Source organism: Diadema setosum, chromosome 7 (genome assembly GCF_964275005.1).
Source record: "Diadema setosum chromosome 7, eeDiaSeto1, whole genome shotgun sequence".
Classification (NCBI taxonomy): Eukaryota; Metazoa; Echinodermata; class Echinoidea; order Diadematoida; family Diadematidae; genus Diadema; species Diadema setosum.
In genome coordinates, this window is record NC_092691.1 from 35,498,914 (window position 1) to 35,516,419 (window position 17,506).

The window sequence follows — 17,506 nt, forward strand, 5'->3', positions numbered from 1 at the left end:
CAACTCTTATCCTCGGGGCACATGTTGTGGTCTAGAGGATCACAAACTGCACTTTTAAGTGAGAATGTTTAGGGTTCAGGGTCTGCTACTATAACACCTGGTGTTTTTTTAGCATGGCACTTATCAAGAATACACCTTTCAAATGAGCTGTATATACATGGACACTTGTTGGGAAGCAAGCTGTTGACATTGCTGGATTTAGGGAGTATGTATGCCCAGAAAGTAATAGCCTGATGAGTATGTGTGCCATGGAACAAAGAGAGAGAGAGAGAGAGTAGTGTTGGGTGCGGGTCAGAGTCCAGCTAATGCCACAATAATACTTTGCAAAGTGCTTTGAGGGCCACAGTGTCTTCGAAAGGTCATAAAACAAACAGTTGTAGTCTATGCTAGAATAGATAATGGCAAGCAATGTGTAGTCGGACTCTAGTACAACAGATGTGGCTCAACAAATCTCAGATTTTGTTTCCCTTTCTGTGGAAGCATCATACAGCAGACACCAGACTTGGCTCTACAAATCCTAAATTTTGTTTCCCTTTCTGTGGAAGCATCGAACATCCCTTTGATGCTTGGGAGCTGAGAGAGTACATTTGTATGTTGAAAAGATGTTGCAGTGATAATGGTGGGGCCTTCTGTAAGAGCAGTGCTAAAGCTCTACCATGGAGTTGAAGGCCTACCATTTACATCTTCACAGCTCTTGGGTGGGAAAGCAGTGTCTGTGTTACAGGTGCAGCTACCACTGTGGTGAAGATGATGTTGAGAAAGTGATACAAACAATCATTTAAACTCACTTCATAGGCGAGATCATTGAAAAAGATGTTAGTTATTGGTCAAGCTTATATTTTATTAACAATTGTTGCCTCTTTTGTTGTTCATTTCTGCATTCCAGGAAGAATACATCTCAGAGGGAATCAAGTGGAAGCAAATTGACTACTTCAACAACAAGATTGTGTGTGATCTCATCGAAAGCAAAGTAATGCCACAATGACAAAGTATTCATTTACATTTCTTTGATCTCCTTTTCTGAAAATACAATTTTATATTAACACATGTTTTTGCAGAAAGTTGAACGTTTGTATGAAAAGGCATATAGTTATGTTGTTAATATCCTAAAGAAACTTACTTTTGTCAGTGACATAATGATAATGGTGATAACAATGATGATGGCACTTACAATCATAAACCCGGAAACTGTTAATTACCAGTGATGCTCATATCTCCATAATTGCTCAGGTTTTGCTGATGTACAGTGTTCAATACATGTATTTTGCATAGATTTACCAATCACATCTCGTAGTCATGCAGTCCAACCTGCTCTAGCGACCACCTGTCTATACTGACCACCTGCCAATAGGGACTACATGAAAATCCCCTGAAAAAAAAGCACATTGTTTAAAACCTGTGCACAGGGAACACCTGCCCAGCATGACTAAACAACAGCCACAGATTCAGTTCTGTTGTATGATAACAAAAAAGGTGTGTCCACCAACTTCCCAGAGATGTGCTGTAGGGGAATTGTCTAGCTCACTACAACTGAAACCTGTTGACAATGCAACTGAAACTTGTCGATAACTATTTAGACAAGTGGTTATTGTTTGATTCAGGGAGACCAGCAAACATGAATAAGTTTACGTAAGTTATGTGCATAATGTAATACTGTGGTGTACATGTACTCTGCTTAGAGGACACCAAGGATATCTCTAACAATGGCTTCTGCATAGAACCTGTCTTCAACAACCACATTTCGTATTTCCCTTGAGCGTTCCATGTACACAGGTTTGTATAAGTTACACGTAACGGGAACTTTCATTTGATTTTCCCTGCCCTAACTTTTAGCTAGTCATCAAATACCACACAGTTCACATCTATCTGCCTACCCTCTTCCCCCTAGGTATCATTCCCTACCTTCCCGTCAGAAAAAAAAAGAAACAAAGATAGGTAAACGCTATAAAAAAAGTACTGAACAAACAACAACCTCCACCATTGATGTTTGGTAGATACCTCCGGGGATCATGTGTATCCTTGACGATGTGTGCGCCACCATGCACGCCGTCAGCGAGGGCGCCGATGAGAAGCTGCTGCAGAAGATGAACAGCGCCGTGGGAACGCATCAACACTACCAGGTCCTGAGCGGAGGGTTCGTCATCCATCACTACGCTGGACAGGTGAGAGAGGGAGACATGCATGGCTGCCATGGGGATTTTTGTTCTCTGTGAAGAGTACCTGTTTGCTGAAAATATAGTTTGGTGTACATTTCTAAAAATATCCACCTCATCTATTTCTGTCAAGGAGTCAAGGGTGACCCCTTGATGACCCTCAGATGAGAGCATATGATGTCTAAAATTCTTGATTGTTGGTTGTATTTGTAGCCTCTCACAGTAGCTTATCAAGAAAGGCTTCCTTTTCAATCTTTCCTCCTAGTTCTTGGTCTGCCTGGATTTCTTCTCTCTTCTACCATGCCTGTGATGCTGTTTCACTTTACTGAGTACCATCTGGGCATAATGACCAAAGAATTTATAAGAAGGTTTTACTGTTTGAACTTCCAATTTATGTCTTGCCTAACTCTGAAGCTTCTAAAATCCACTGGGTAGTTGTTAACTCCTGCTCCATGAGACATAGGAATTTGTGCAAGCATCACAAATTGAAAACCTGCAAGCAGTAATTCTTTCCTTCCGTAATATGAGATACCGTCACTTTAGAACTGTGCAACATTTCTACAATGGCTGCCTTTTGTTTAACTGTCAGAAGAAAAGGAGAATTAATTGTATGTTTCCATTGAAAGTACCAAGCATTGTCCTTTTGTGGAGCATCCCCCCCCCCCTCCCCACCCAGAAAATTGCTCGGTCCATCTGTACTATCTGAATAGTTTATGTTGTTAGAAGGGTTAAATTGCTGTTCAAATATTCAAATGTGAGGTGACTGAAACGTATGGGTTTTGTTGTTGTTTTTGTTTTCAGGTGAGGTACACTGTTGAGGGCTTCTGTGAGCGGAACCGTGATGTACTCTTCACAGATCTGATCGAGTTGATGCAGTCAAGTGAAAAGTGAGATGCCAAATATTAGCATGAATTGTTACTGTATAGGGTAATGGTAAAAATAATTGAGTGTATTATGTTACATATTGTGCGTAGAATCCACAAGGATGTTGCGTTCTTGTCTTTTACAGCTCATGGAATTATCAAGTGACCGTCTTTCAAACTGTTGTGCCTATATGCAATGTAATCATTTTTTATAGGGTCATTTGACAAGTGTCAAGAAGAAATTACAATTTCATTACTCAAATTCATGATTCTCTTCCGTCGAGATGTTTTCATTGCAACTGATTGACAAATTGCCCTACATCGACGTAAACAAGCACTGAATTGATCAGTGTTTTAGTAGCAGCCATGACAAAAAATCATGGGCGTACATACTCGAGCAGGATCTGAACCCACGACCTCCCGACCACCGAACAGGCGTCACCTCCACTAGACCACCGAGCCCTCGCCCGAAAGCAAGTGTTGGCTCCAATCCTTACAGCATGCAGCGGGCACTGCTTTGTTATTCAAATTCATGATTCTCTTCCGTCAAGATGTTTTCATTGCAACTGATTGACAAATTGCCCTACATCGACGTAAACAAGCACTGAATTGATCAGTGTTTTAGTAGCAGCCATGACAAAAAAATCATGGGCGTACATACTCGAGCAGGATCTGAACCCACGACCTCCCGACCACCGGACAGGCGTCACCTCCACTAGACCACCGAGCCCTCGCCCGAAAGCAAGTGTTGGCTCCAATCCTTACAGCATGCAGCGGGCACTGCTTTGTTATTCAAATTCATGATTGACATTGTTTACGTCGATGTAGGGCAATTTGTCAATCAGTTGCAATGAAAACATCTCGACGGAAGAGAATCATGAATTTGAATAACAAAGTAGTGCCCGCTGCATGCTGTAAGGATTGGAGCCAACACTTGCTTTCGGGCGAGGGCTCGGTGGTCTAGTGGAGGTGACGCCTGTCCGGTGGTCGGGAGGTCGTGGGTTCAGATCCTGCTCGAGTATGTACGCCCATGATTTTTTGTCATGGCTGCTACTAAAACACTGATCAATTCAGTGCTTGTTTACGTCGATGTAGGGCAATTTGTCAATCAGTTGCAATGAAAACATCTCGACGGAAGAGAATCATGAATTTGAATAACAAAGCAGTGCCCGCTGCATGCTGTAAGGATTGGAGCCAACACTTGCTTTCGGGCGAGGGCTCGGTGGTCTAGTGGAGGTGACGCCTGTCCGGTGGCCGGGAGGTCGTGGGTTCAGATCCTGCTCGAGTATGTACGCCCATGATTTTGTCATGGCTGCTACTAAAACACTGATCAATTCAGTGCTTGTTTACGTCGATGTAGGGCAATTTGTCAATCAGTTGAAACTTCATTACTTGTGCCAAGTGAAGGCTTTTCAGTATACCTACGTGAACTCTGTCTAAGTTAAGGGACAGGTAGTAGCAGTGTGTTTTGTCAGTGTAAAGAAAAAGTCCATGTCATGTTAAGATTTGATTTGATTCGTGGAGTGAAGTGAAAAAACTTTAACAGGGATAGTTTGAGTAGAATCATTACAAATCGTGAGTGTTTCAGACACCCTTTGGAACTCCTTGAGCTGTACTGTATTGCATGTTTTTTTTCCATCAAAAAAAGATATACAAACTAAGATACATTACATTAAAAATAGACACTTCAATGGAGGGCTAAAGTGACAATAAAGAGTTTTGTGTGTCATTGACTCAGAATGACTATCCACTCCATGGTCAAGTTGAATTTGAGACATAGAGTGAAGTAAAATGACTAAAGCATTGAAAAATTTTATTATGATAAACTACAAACAAACAAGCTAGAAAGTTTTGAAAATGTCAAGCTTGTATTGTTACAAGGTGGTGAGATCGGTCATGATCATGTACTGTAAAAGTGGACATTTTCTTGTTGTGGAAATTTTTGCTCAGTTTGCAGGACATAAAACTAGCGCAAAAATCAAAACACGCAAACGTTATGCCTTGTGCATTTAAAACTATTTTATATTTTGCTTCCATGGAATAAAAAACATGCAAAATTCATCTTTAACCAACTGAGCATAAAAAAGTACCCCCGCAAAAATTTCCACTTTTAGAGTATGCAAGTACAGTAAGGTGATGGTGTCTTTGCCATTCATCTCTCCCTTTGGCTATTTACACTATGTCTCATCTGAAATTTCCAGAATATTGTACTTAATTCATCAACTCCTGGATGAATTCTGCTGCAGAACTGTCGTCTTTTCATCATGAACTTGGCAACTCCAAATTTCTTCGCATATTTCATATTAGAGAAAGATTAGTTTGGCCTGGTCACATTTCATTACATCTGGAACGTCAGTCTTCTAACAACGTTGTGCTGAATCGAGAATCAGTCATTAATTTAGTAATTAGAGGCACTTTGACTTTCTGCAACTGAAATAAACAATAAAAATGCATGAACAAAAAAGGCTGAAATGAAGACAAAAATGAAGCTGTACCTCGTAAAACTCTACACTGTAACAATGAATAGTAAAATTTTCAACAAAAAGAAACAGCACCAAACCATTGAAATGGGGACCTTGGACTTGATGGGTTATGTCACAAGAAAATTTTTGCACCAGATGATCTTCTGTATCCCATTTTGCTTTAGTTTGAATAGGGTTTACAGGGTTTAGGGTGGAGGCAATAGGTCACTAGGGATATCACACACAATTTATACCACTCTGGATGAGAGTACTACGCAGTATGTTTGTACTTCTTTCCCCATACAGCTCATTTTTCCACACACTGTTCCCAGAGAAGGTTTCGGGGCAGGCCAAGTCTCGACCCACCACAGCCAGCAGCAAGATCAAGGTGAGAGCTCACCCCATTTCATGGCAACCACGATCAAGACTTGCCATGTCTGAATGGCACCTTAAATAGAGACCAAGGGTATGTTTCATGAAAGTCTTGCTTATGAGAGACTTCATGAAATGGATTTGAGAGTTTCATATAGCTACATTCGTAAATCTCAGAATGGTCGAAGTCGCTCATACAATGTTTATTTAGCTACGAGAGACTTTCAGAGAGTAGTCTCTTTAACATCGTAAGTGCATCTTATGAGCAAAAAGTCTCTCATAAGACTTTCGTGAAATGGATCCCAGGTAGCGTGGACAAACATGGGTGGTCAGATTGATACAATCTTTATTTGCTGCCCACTGGGGTACATTAAAAAACCATGATACAGCGCCTGCCAAAGAATTTGTGCATCAAAGTGTATGCTCATCAGTAGCTGTCGACTTTAGTTCAGATTCTTCGCCTGTGTGTGTACTTTAATACGAAAAGATCAGTGATGAAAGCTGTACATAATTCTTTAAAGGTGCATGGTCCTGGTGTTTTAGTCAAATGCGTACGCGGCCGCACGGTGCAAGTTTCCTATAGAGACCTACGCTATTGACTCCTCTTAATCGCTTACGCTTTGGCCCACTTTCCCGAGTCCGAAGAAGTCCGATTCACTGTAGTCAGTGGTCGGTGTTATGTAGCATGACTGCTGTGCATAGTTCCGAATAATTATGCCCAGGCCTGAATGAACATTGGAATGCCAGTGCTATACCACAGTACCGCAGTTCAAGACAGCATGCTATATGCAGCACTTCACAACCAGCAGCCAGACTACAGAGACACACCTAAAGGTAACTCCAGTCCAGCATAGTATATAACAGTGGCGACGAGGAGAAACTGAACACCACCACCATGAATTTCGGCCGCATTGGGGAATATAATCCTGGAACTGAGGATTTTTCCACATACATTGAAAGATTTGAGCAGTTTATGGTGGCAAATGATGTGCAAGAAGGGAAGAAAGTTGCAGTGTTTTTGAGTGTCATTGGTGCAAAAACTTATGCACTTTTGAAGAGCTTAGTGAGCCCAGATCTACCCTCCCAGAAGAAATATTCTGAATTAATTTCAGCTTTGACCACCCACTTGTCTCCTCAACCATTGGTTATTGCGGAAAGATTCAAATTTCATCAGCGGAATCAGCATTCACATGAATCAGTGTCAGAGTATGCTGCAGAGTTGAGGCGTTTGTCCGACACATGCAAGTTTGATGCATTTTTGAAGGAAGCCCTGAGAGATAAATTTGTTTGTGGTCTTCAAAGCACAGTCATTCAGAAGAGGTTGTTAAGCGAAGCGAATCTCACATTCGACAAAGCACTGGATCTTGCATTAGCCATGGAGCTTGCTGACAGAAATACGCGTGAAATGAAAGGAGAAGCTGTTGGAGAAAGTGAAGTCAAGAAAGTCAGTGGTGGCTACACTGGATTCCATTCGCGTGGACCACCAAAGAAGAGAGAGCAGCAGTCAAACTTCTCAGATTCAAGGGAGAGAAGAGAGTGTTATCGATGTGGAAAAGGTGTTCACAATCCAGCAATGTGTAGATACAAGTCGTACAAGTGCAACAATTGTGGAAAATTAGGTCATTTGGCTGCAAAGTGCAAAAGCAAATCAACTAAGTATGTTGCATCTGAATCATCCATAGATGACAATTGTGAAGTCAAGGAAATGCACACACTTGGATTGTTCACTGTCTCGCAGAAGTCCGGTGAAGATGCGCTCAAGGTTACAGTTGAGATTAACGATAGACCGCTGGAGATGGAAATCGACACAGGTGCATCAATGAGTGTCATCCCAGCTGATCTTTATTGCAAGAATCTGCAACACATCAATTTGGAAAAGTCTGCATACAAGTTCAGGACATACTCAGGAGATGCATTGCCTGTATTGGGGCAAGCACAAGTGAAAGTACGATACGCCGACCAGATCATATCTGATGTTGTTGTAGTGGCGGATACTACAGGCCAACCAGCAATTTTTGGAAGGAACTGGTTGAAAAGGATCAAAGTGGATTGGAAGTCGATGTTTACTGTTTCTCCGAAGTCACCGAAGGATGACTTACCGTTGATCCAGTCAAGACACAAGGCAGTGTTTGAGCCTGGACTTGGAACCATGACAAATCACAAGGCAAAAATCAAAGTGAAAAGTGAAGCACATCCTCGCTTCAACAAGGCAAGACCTATGCCATATGCATTGAAAGAAAAAGTGGAAGCTCAACTCGATAAACTTGTCGAGCAAGGAATACTCATTCCAGTTTCACATAGTGAATGGGCAGCTCCAATCGTAGTTGTTCCCAAGACGGATAACTCAGTTCGCATTTGTGGTGATTACAAGACAACCATCAATCCTGTGTTGGATGTCGACCAGTACCCATTACCTAATCCACAGGATTTGTTCTCAACTCTAGCTGGTGGATGCTATTTTACCAAGCTAGACTTATCACAGGCTTATCAGCAGATGATTCTGGAGGAAGACTCTCGTAAGTGTCTGACGATCACCACTCATCGTGGACTTTATCAGTATACGCGACTTCCATTCGGTGTTGCAAGTGCACCTGCTATCTTCCAAGCCGCTATGGAACAAGTCTTGCAAGGACTGGATGGAGTTGTTTGCTTTCTGGATGATATGCTCATTTCAGGAAAAACAGAGTCGGAACATTTGGAGAGATTGGATGCTGTACTCCAACGTCTGGAGCAGAATGGTCTTCGACTTAAGTTGGCCAAATGTGAGTTCATGAAGCCAAGTGTAGAGTACTTGGGCTACATCGTGGATGCTGAAGGACTACATCCCACACCAGAGAAGGTGCAAGCAGTGAAAGATGCACCTAAGCCAAGGAATGTGCAGGAACTACGTTCATACTTGGGCATGTTGCAGTACTATGCTAGATTCCTGCCAAACCTGTCTTCTATGATTCATCCACTGAATGCATTGCTATCAAGCAGTACCCAGTGGAAATGGACAGTTGACTGTGACAAGGCATTTGAGGCTTCAAAGGACCAGCTGGCATCTGCTCAAGTGCTTGCTCATTATGATGCAAATCTCCCTCTGTGTCTTGCATGTGATGCTTCACCATACGGGGTAGGAGCTGTCTTGTCCCACATCATGCCAGATGGAGAGGAACGTCCGATTGCTTTTGCATCTCGCACATTGACCAGCAGTGAGCGGAACTATGCACAGCTAGAGAAGGAAGCACTCTCACTGATATTTGGAGTAAAGAAGTTTCATCCATATATTTATGGACGACAATTCACCCTTGTGACAGATCACAAACCGTTAGTAACGATACTTGGACCCAAGACGGGAGTTCCAACTATAGCGGCAGCTCGAATGCAGCGCTGGGCGCTGATCTTATCAGCCTACAGCTATGACATCAAATACAAAGGCAGCGCACATCACAAGAATGCTGATGGCCTGTCTAGACTTCCTATCAATGTGGATCATGCTGATAGCATAGAAGAGAACATTTTCCATTACACACATGTAAATGAACTGCCTTTGACATCTAAGGAAATTGCTGCTGCCACAGCCAAGGACCCAGTGCTACGACAGGTGTTAGAATACACCAAGAGAGGATGGCCCAGCACAATCTACGATGAACGTCTTAGACCCTACTTCTATCGTCGACATGAAATGTCAGTGGAACAGAATGTTTTGATTTGGGGATTAAGAGTCATCATTCCTGCAAGTCTGCAAACTCAGATGTTGACAGAACTACATGATGGGCATATCGGTATGAGCCGTATGAAGAATCTGGCACGCAGTTTCTTCTGGTGGCCTCGTTTGGATCAAGACATTGAGTCACTGGCAAGGAATTGCCACATTTGTCTTCATACCAGGAATCAACCACCAACAGCACCACTTCACTCATGGAAATGGCCTTCAAGAGTTTGGGAGAGAGTTCATGCAGATTTTGCAGAGCTAGATGGTCAGCATTTCTTCATACTTGTTGACGTTTATTCAAAATGGATGGAAGCGTATCCAATGAACACTACGACGACTAGTGCAATGATTGACATTTTGAGGCACATTTTCGCCATACATGGTCTTCCTGAACAATTAGTTTCAGACAATGGACCACAGTTCATTTCTGCCCAATTTGCTGAATTCATGAAAAAGAATGGTGTGAATCACATCAGAGTTCCGCCATATCACCCTGCTTCCAATGGAGCAGTAGAACGCTGTGTTCAAACCTTGAAACAATACATTGTACCTTAAGGCGTACAAGCAGAGTGGACTGTCAATCCAGCATCAGATTGCCAATTTTCTTTTTGTTTATCGCAACACACCACATTCACTGACTGAACATACTCCAGCTGAGTTACTACTGAAGAGACAACCACGTACACGCATGAGCCTCATCAAACCTTCCTTAGCAGAAACCGTGGAGAGAAAACAAGAAGCAATCAAGGAAACTCATGACAAAGGAAAAACCAGTGTTCGGCACTTTGCACCTGGTGATCATGTTATGGTTCGTTCATTCAGAGGGAAGGACAAATGGGACCATGGAGTAATTTTGCAGGCTTTGGGACCAGTTGGATATGTTGTTCAAGTTGGTGATAAACAACGTCATGTACATATTGATCACTTGATTAGGGGAGCATCGAACATGCAATCTACAGTGACAGATGATGAGGAGGATATCCCCTTTTCACACAATGTGCAAGGGAAAGACAATACACCATGTAATCAACCTGAGGAACCACCTGCACCTCAGACTGAACCTGAATCGGCACCAAGCCCTCGCAGATTCCCAGTCCGGAATCGACGGCCTCCGGACAGATTGGATTATAAATAATCGTAAAAGAAAAGGAGAGCATGCATTGTTTTGTTATGTGTTCCCAGGAGGATCTTTGAATTATGCATGCAAATCAATTACTTTTTAGTTTTAAAACTTCAAGAAAATGACACTGCAAACTAGAGTGCTGAACAGAACAGTAGTAACAATATTACTGGAGGACAAAATTGCTGAAACAAGTTCAGTTCTGTTATGAAATGAGGATCATCAACGTTTTGGGAATGATTGATTATTTTGGATGATCAACAAACAATCTGATGAAGGAGGAGTGTTATGTAAATGGAATAGCTCAGTGCCCTAATGAATAGGAGCCCTGCCTGGCAGTGCAGCATGACTGCTGTGCATAGTTCCGAATAATTATGCCCAGGCCTGAATGAACATTGGAATGCCAGTGCTATACCACAGTACCGCAGTTCAAGACAGCATGCTATATGCAGCACTTCACAACCAGCAGCCAGACTACAGAGACACACCTAAAGGTAACTCCAGTCCAGCATAGTATATAACAGTCGGATCACAGTTAGGCTCATGATTCGGCTGAGGGGGATGACAGCTTTAGCAAACTTCTTTTGTGATGTCATAATAACAAGCACATATGCACCCACCCTGGCATTACTACAGACTGCGCAATGCGCACAGAAGACAACAAAGGCAACGTTACTTAGCAACAACTACGCACTTTTACTCTTGATGACACCTCAACTTCGGTAATCTTTGTATCAATGCTAACGGTGATAGGCAGTATCATCAACAGCGCCCTCTACACTACCGGGACTATCTACCTTTAAGGGGTTAGTCAAAATATCCAACCTGGGTTAGCCTTCCTGCTCCATGGTATCCCCATGCTACAGGACCTTTTAAAGGAGACAGCTGGGCTAATGATGACTTCAGAATTTAACATCCTGAAAATCAAAAAAAGATCATTCCATCTGTTTGTTCTCCTAACTCCAAACTTTGATGATCAGAACTGGTTTACCTTGACTTCATTTCCACTCCTGTCACAGGGTTGAATCGAGGCTTGCCAATAAAATTGTGTTTCTGTCTTTCCGATCCTATACGCAGACCCAAGCCAATAAGCTGGTAACAACGCTGATGCAGTGCACCCCAAACTACATCCGCTGCATCAGAACTGGTTTACCTTGACTTCATTTCCATGCCTGTCACAGGGTTAAATCGAGACTTGTCAATTAACTTGTGTCTCTGTCTTTCCGATCCTATGCAGACCCAAGCCAATAAGCTGGTAACAACGCTGATGCAGTGCACCCCACACTACATCCGCTGCATCAAACCCAACGAGACGAAGAGACCCCATGACTGGGAGGAGAAAAGGTAATGATAAAATATTCGTCTGCGAAGAGAAAAGAGTCATGAGATCTGATGAAGGGAAGTTTGTGGTAACACCATATGTATGTAGTCCTGACAGGGACTGTTGCTTGGTAGAAAAAGAGCTTAGAAAGAGGAGAGTTGAGGAGGGAAGCGACGTAGGGAGAATATAAGGAAGGCAAATAGTGACAATTGAGGGGCAGAGGTGAGCTGGGAGTTAAAGTTGCACTAGTGGGGAGATGGTAGAAAAGGAAACAGAGAGAGTTGTAAGGGAGAATAGAGTGAAAATCAGGCAAAGGGTTTGGAAATCATTGGGAGGAGAAAGATGAAACAGAAAGGAGGGAGAAGATGGAGAAGTTGGAAGGTTAGAAAATCATGGAGATGGGAGAGAAGGGAAGCAGATGTGAAATTCCGACAGACGTTTCACAAAGTAAAGGGAGAGAAACAGAGTCGATGAGCAGTGTGGACTGTGGTCATGGAATCAAAATAGCAAAAGGAGGAGATATGACAGGAAGGAAGAAGTATAAGTCAAGGAGAGATGAGACTTTAATGTAAAAGAAAGAAATGAAAGTGGAGTAAAAGATGAGATTTATTTCTTTTCTTCCATGAAAGAAGGAAAGCTAAATAATTTGAAAAAAAAAAAGGTAAAAGATGAAATTTTTCCAGGTTCAGTTTGTCCATTGCAGCCTTAAAATACACATTTTGATGCACAGTAAAAATATTTTATAAATTCCTCAAGGTACATTGTCATGTTCAGTGGCAGTTATGTTTTGCTGTTTTTGCATATTTACAAGCATACCTAGAAAGACATTCACTGTAATGTGCGTATTTTTGTAAACACAAGTAGTTACATGTATGTTATTTTGTGACAGAATATTAGATTTGTAGACAGTAATACACTGAAAAGAGAGTGTGTCTGAGATGTTTTCAGTATGCTTCCGTAAGGCAAATATTTATGTTTATGCAATGGTGTGGTAATGAAAAAAAAAATCATTATCATTGAATAGTAAATTTTTGAACATGTATAGCTTGCCTAGTATGTAGATCTGAATCTGAATCATAGGCCCTAAGAGCATGTAGACCGAGATGGTACGAGCATGTGGCAAGGGAGAGGTGAAATTCACTAGTTACAGAAGGCTGCAAACAAAATGTCTGACTTCAGACCATGAGACAGAACCCCACAAGGCTTGGGAAGCCACTCTCGCAGAGGACATTAGAGTATCTGGTCTTGCCTTATTGGATATCACAGACCAGGCAGCTTGAAGAAAGACCATAATAGAATAAAAAAAGGTTCAACCCTGCCGAGTGGGAAAACTTGAAGTTTAATGATAATTTTGTAAAGATAACAAGCATGCACTAGGACTTTGCAAAGTTTGTGATGTTATTGTGCAACGGCACAATAGTTGCACATCGCTTAATGGTGACATTGACCAGACTCACTGCAATGTGAACATCATGAAATTGAAGGTATGGTTTGAAAAATATATGTATGTATATATTATCTTCTTTAGGGTGTTCCATCAAGTCGAGTACCTTGGACTGAAGGAGAATATTCGAGTGAGGCGAGCTGGATTCGCCTACAGGAGAGAATTTGACAAGTTTCTCAGGAGGTGAGTTGGCCATGCTTGCTAAGTAAAGCAACCCCAGGTTGGTCCTCTCACAGTCAGACTTGAGACTGCATCTTATGATCTTGTGTTCTTGCTGTAGTTGGTCATGCTGTATGTTTTCCTTCTTTTTACTTTCATTTTTTCAATGATTTCATATGTTTATTTATATCGCTTTGTAAAATTATACATGTATCATTTTATCTGTGTTTGTTTGTTTTTTCATCTTTGCATTGACATGCTGAAGAACAGCTCAGGCTGAAGCTTGTGCTCTACTGACCCAAAATGAATGAAATAAAAACTGCCAAGAGATGATTCCATATTTGCTTGTGCTTTCACATAACTCTGTGATTGATATCAACAACTGCACTGCAACTGATTGACAAATTGCCCTACATCAACATAAATAAGCAGTGAATTGATCAGTGTTTTAGTAGAAGCCGTGATAAAAGAAATCATGGGTGTACATACTTGGGCAGGATTCGAACCTTCAACCCCCTGATCTCTGGACAGGCATCATCTCCACTAGACCACCGTGCTTCCGCCCAACAGCAAGTGTTGGTTCTAAGCCTTATAGCATGCAACGGGTACTGCGTATTTATTCAAATTCATAAAATTCTTCCGTTGAGATGTTTTATGTCGATGTAAGGCAATTTGTCAATCAGTTGCAATGAAAAACATCTTGATGGAAGATTTTCATACATTTGAACAACTGCACTATCATTGAACTAGACATATTTCTTCATAATCAGAAACAAGCTCCATCATTCAGGAAAGTATGTTGGTTTTAGACATGCCTATTCTTTCACCAAAATTTTCAATGTTTTCTTATTGGTCTTTTAAAAAAGAAAGATGCATTTTTAGCTTACAACGCTACTGCTGTGAATCTTTTCATATCAATTACTATATGTATGTCACCAATCTGCATTTCAAGCATGCTGTCTGCATAGAAGCCGGGTGAATATCATTACCTCCGCCAAGGGAGGAGGTTATGTTTTCATTACCGTTGGTTTGTGTGTTCGTTCGTTCGTTCGTTCGTTAGTTAGTTTGTCTGTGTGCAAAATAACTCAAAAAGTAGTTAACGAATTGGGATGAAACTTGAGGAAAGGTTGAGAATGACACAAGTAACAAACGATTAACTTTTGGTAATGATCCAAGAATTTTGGGGGAATTTATGAAGGATTTTTGATATTTTTTTTTTGGTCAATGAACTTGGGAGTTCAGGCTGCGCGTATTTGAGGTTTGCATGCGCGCACTATAAAGTGCGTGCTCTAGTTTCTGCAAGGGCGAGGCACGCCCTGCAGCTGAGGGTTTATGACGTAACAAAGGCTTCTATATTGGGAAATCGGGCGACTTTCAGCGTGCTGTAAGTTGTATGTATGGGTGGAAATAACTGATATCTACAAGGAAGAACAAGATCAGTGGTGGAAATGAGCTGCATGCTTGGCGGAGGTCTGCGCTCTCAGAGTGCCTCTCTAGTTATTGTCCCCGCCGAACGAGTTCGAGCAGGGGACTATGAAACGGGCTCCGTACGTGTGTGTGTCCGTGCGTGCGTCCGTCCGTCCGTCCGTGTGTGCGTCCGTGTGTGATCAAAATGTTAAATTTGCTACTTCTCTGTCATTTATGAGCCAATTTTGATTCTGTTTGCTTTATATGATAGCACTACATGGGAGCTTTGAAATTTCTACACAGAATTTCAGTTGTGACCTTTGACCTTGACCTTTGACCTATATTGTACATTTTGCTACAAAATGCTACTCCTTCGCCATTTCTAACCCGATTTCGATTCCGTTTGCTTTATGTGATGGCACTAGGTGAGGGCTTCAAAACTTCTACACAGAATTTTGACCTTTGACTTCTTTGACCTTTGACCTTGATTTTTGACCTATATTGTACATTTTGCTACAAAATGCTACTCCTTCGCCATTTCTAACCCGATTTTGATTCCGTTTGCTTTATGGGATGGCACTAGGTGAGGGCTTCAAAACTTCTACACAGAATTTTGACCTTTGACTTCTTTGACCTTTGACCTTGATTTTTGACCTATATTGTACATTTTGCTACAAAATGCTACTCCTTCGCCATTTCTAACCCGATTTCGATTCTGTTTGCTTTATGTGATGGCACTAGGTGAGGGCTTCAAAACTTCTACACAGAATTTTGACCTTTGCCTTCTTTGACCTTTGACCTTGATTTTTGACCTATATTGTACATTTTGCTACAAAATGCTACTCCTTCGCCATTTCTAACCCGATTTCGATTCCGTTTGCTTTATATGATGGCACTAGGTGAGGGCTTCAAAACTTCTACACAGAATTTTGACCTTTGCCTTCTTTGACCTTTGACCTTGATTTTTGACCTGTATTGTACATTGGCTACAAAATGCTACTCCTTCGCCATTTCTAACCCGATTTCGATTCCGTTTGCTTTATGTGATGGCACTAGGTGAGGGCTTCAAAACTTTACACAGAATTTTGACCTTTGCCTTCTTTGACCTTTGACCTTGATTTTTGACCTGTATTGTATATTGGCTACAAAATGCTACTCCTTCGCCATTTCTAACCCGATTTCGATTCCGTTTGCTTTATGTGATGGCACTAGGTGAGGGCTTCAAAAATTTTACACAGAATTTTGACCTTTGACTTCTTTGACCTTTGACCTTGATTTTTTACTTATATTGCACATTTTGCTATAAAATGCTACTTCCGGCGGGGACATATATTACGCACCGCGTAATTTCTACTTTTCCTTGTTATTATGATTATATCTTTCATCTGACAGGTATGCTATCCTGACGTCCGAGACGTGGCCACAGTGGCGTGGAGATGTGAAGGCGGGGGTCACCCATCTCCTACGTTCAGTGAACATGGATGCAGATGAGTTCCAACTGGGCAAGACCAAAGTGTTCATTAGGAAACCAGAGTCGGTGAGATGTTGTCTAGATTGCCTTTTATCCATTGCACACTCACGCCTACTGCTGACTACTGTTGACTAGAGACACATCGTTCAAAAGCTACTGCTACCTCAACTACTGGCTCACAATTCTGTGGAGATTGCTGCCCTATTAGTTGCTATAGAAACAAAGTGGGAGGAGGAGGAGGGGGTCTGGTGGGGATCCATCACATAACTCCCGTTGGTCAACTGAAAGTCAATTTTTTTCCACTGTGATCTTGTTTAAAAGTCAGTTCTAGTCGGTCAATTTAGAGTAGCAAGTTATTGCATTTGTTGTGCAATTTCTAATTTAGGTAACGATACCTTGCTAAAAGTAGAGTCCATGGATAATGATGTGGCATTTAGATGTAGATGTATTTCTATCTAAGAAAGGATGATATTCTTTATGTATTTATGATGATGATGATGATAATGTTGGATGATAACTTCTTTTCTTGTGCAGCTGTTTCTTCTGGAGGAGCAGAGAGAGCGGAAGTTTGACTACTACGCCCGCATAATCCAGAAGGCGCTGCGTCGCTTCAATGCACACAACTACTATCTCAAGCTCAAAGAGCAAGGTAGGAGAATGCACTCTTTGGCCCAAATTTACAAAGTAGCTTTTAAAATCAAATCCATGGTTTGAATTTAGTCCGTGGATTAAACAAGCGCGAAATAGGCATACCTTTCACATGAGTGAGTTAGCGCACATTCATTTTGTGATGTCTTTTGGCATACACAATATATCATGCACATTTACGCACTTAAAATTTGCACTAACCAATAACGTATAATCCTCTGACTATTCTGTATCTGCAGACACCTGCTTTATATCATCATATTAAGTAAAAACGCAAAACAAAATATGAATGCCCAAAAGAACAACACATTTGGTGGTTTGGTGCAGTGTCTGTGCTTTATAATGTTTAAGCATTTATTATTAGTGTAGTATTTTAGAGTTAAACATTT

At 41.5% G+C, this 17,506-nt stretch overlaps 1 protein-coding gene across 1 annotated transcript in view; it reads left to right on the plus strand.

Annotated features, from left to right (window-relative positions):
- LOC140230755 (unconventional myosin-If-like) overlaps nucleotides 1-17,506 on the plus strand; it is a 112,323-nt gene that overhangs the window by 47,663 nt on the left and 47,154 nt on the right. The window contains exons 11-18 of the mRNA XM_072310891.1: nucleotides 887-970; nucleotides 1,995-2,162; nucleotides 2,955-3,040; nucleotides 5,785-5,866; nucleotides 11,905-12,011; nucleotides 13,517-13,615; nucleotides 16,391-16,535; nucleotides 17,004-17,118. Of these exons, the coding sequence (XP_072166992.1) occupies nucleotides 887-970; nucleotides 1,995-2,162; nucleotides 2,955-3,040; nucleotides 5,785-5,866; nucleotides 11,905-12,011; nucleotides 13,517-13,615; nucleotides 16,391-16,535; nucleotides 17,004-17,118 (886 nt within the window). The remainder of the gene's footprint in view (nucleotides 1-886; nucleotides 971-1,994; nucleotides 2,163-2,954; nucleotides 3,041-5,784; nucleotides 5,867-11,904; nucleotides 12,012-13,516; nucleotides 13,616-16,390; nucleotides 16,536-17,003; nucleotides 17,119-17,506) is intronic.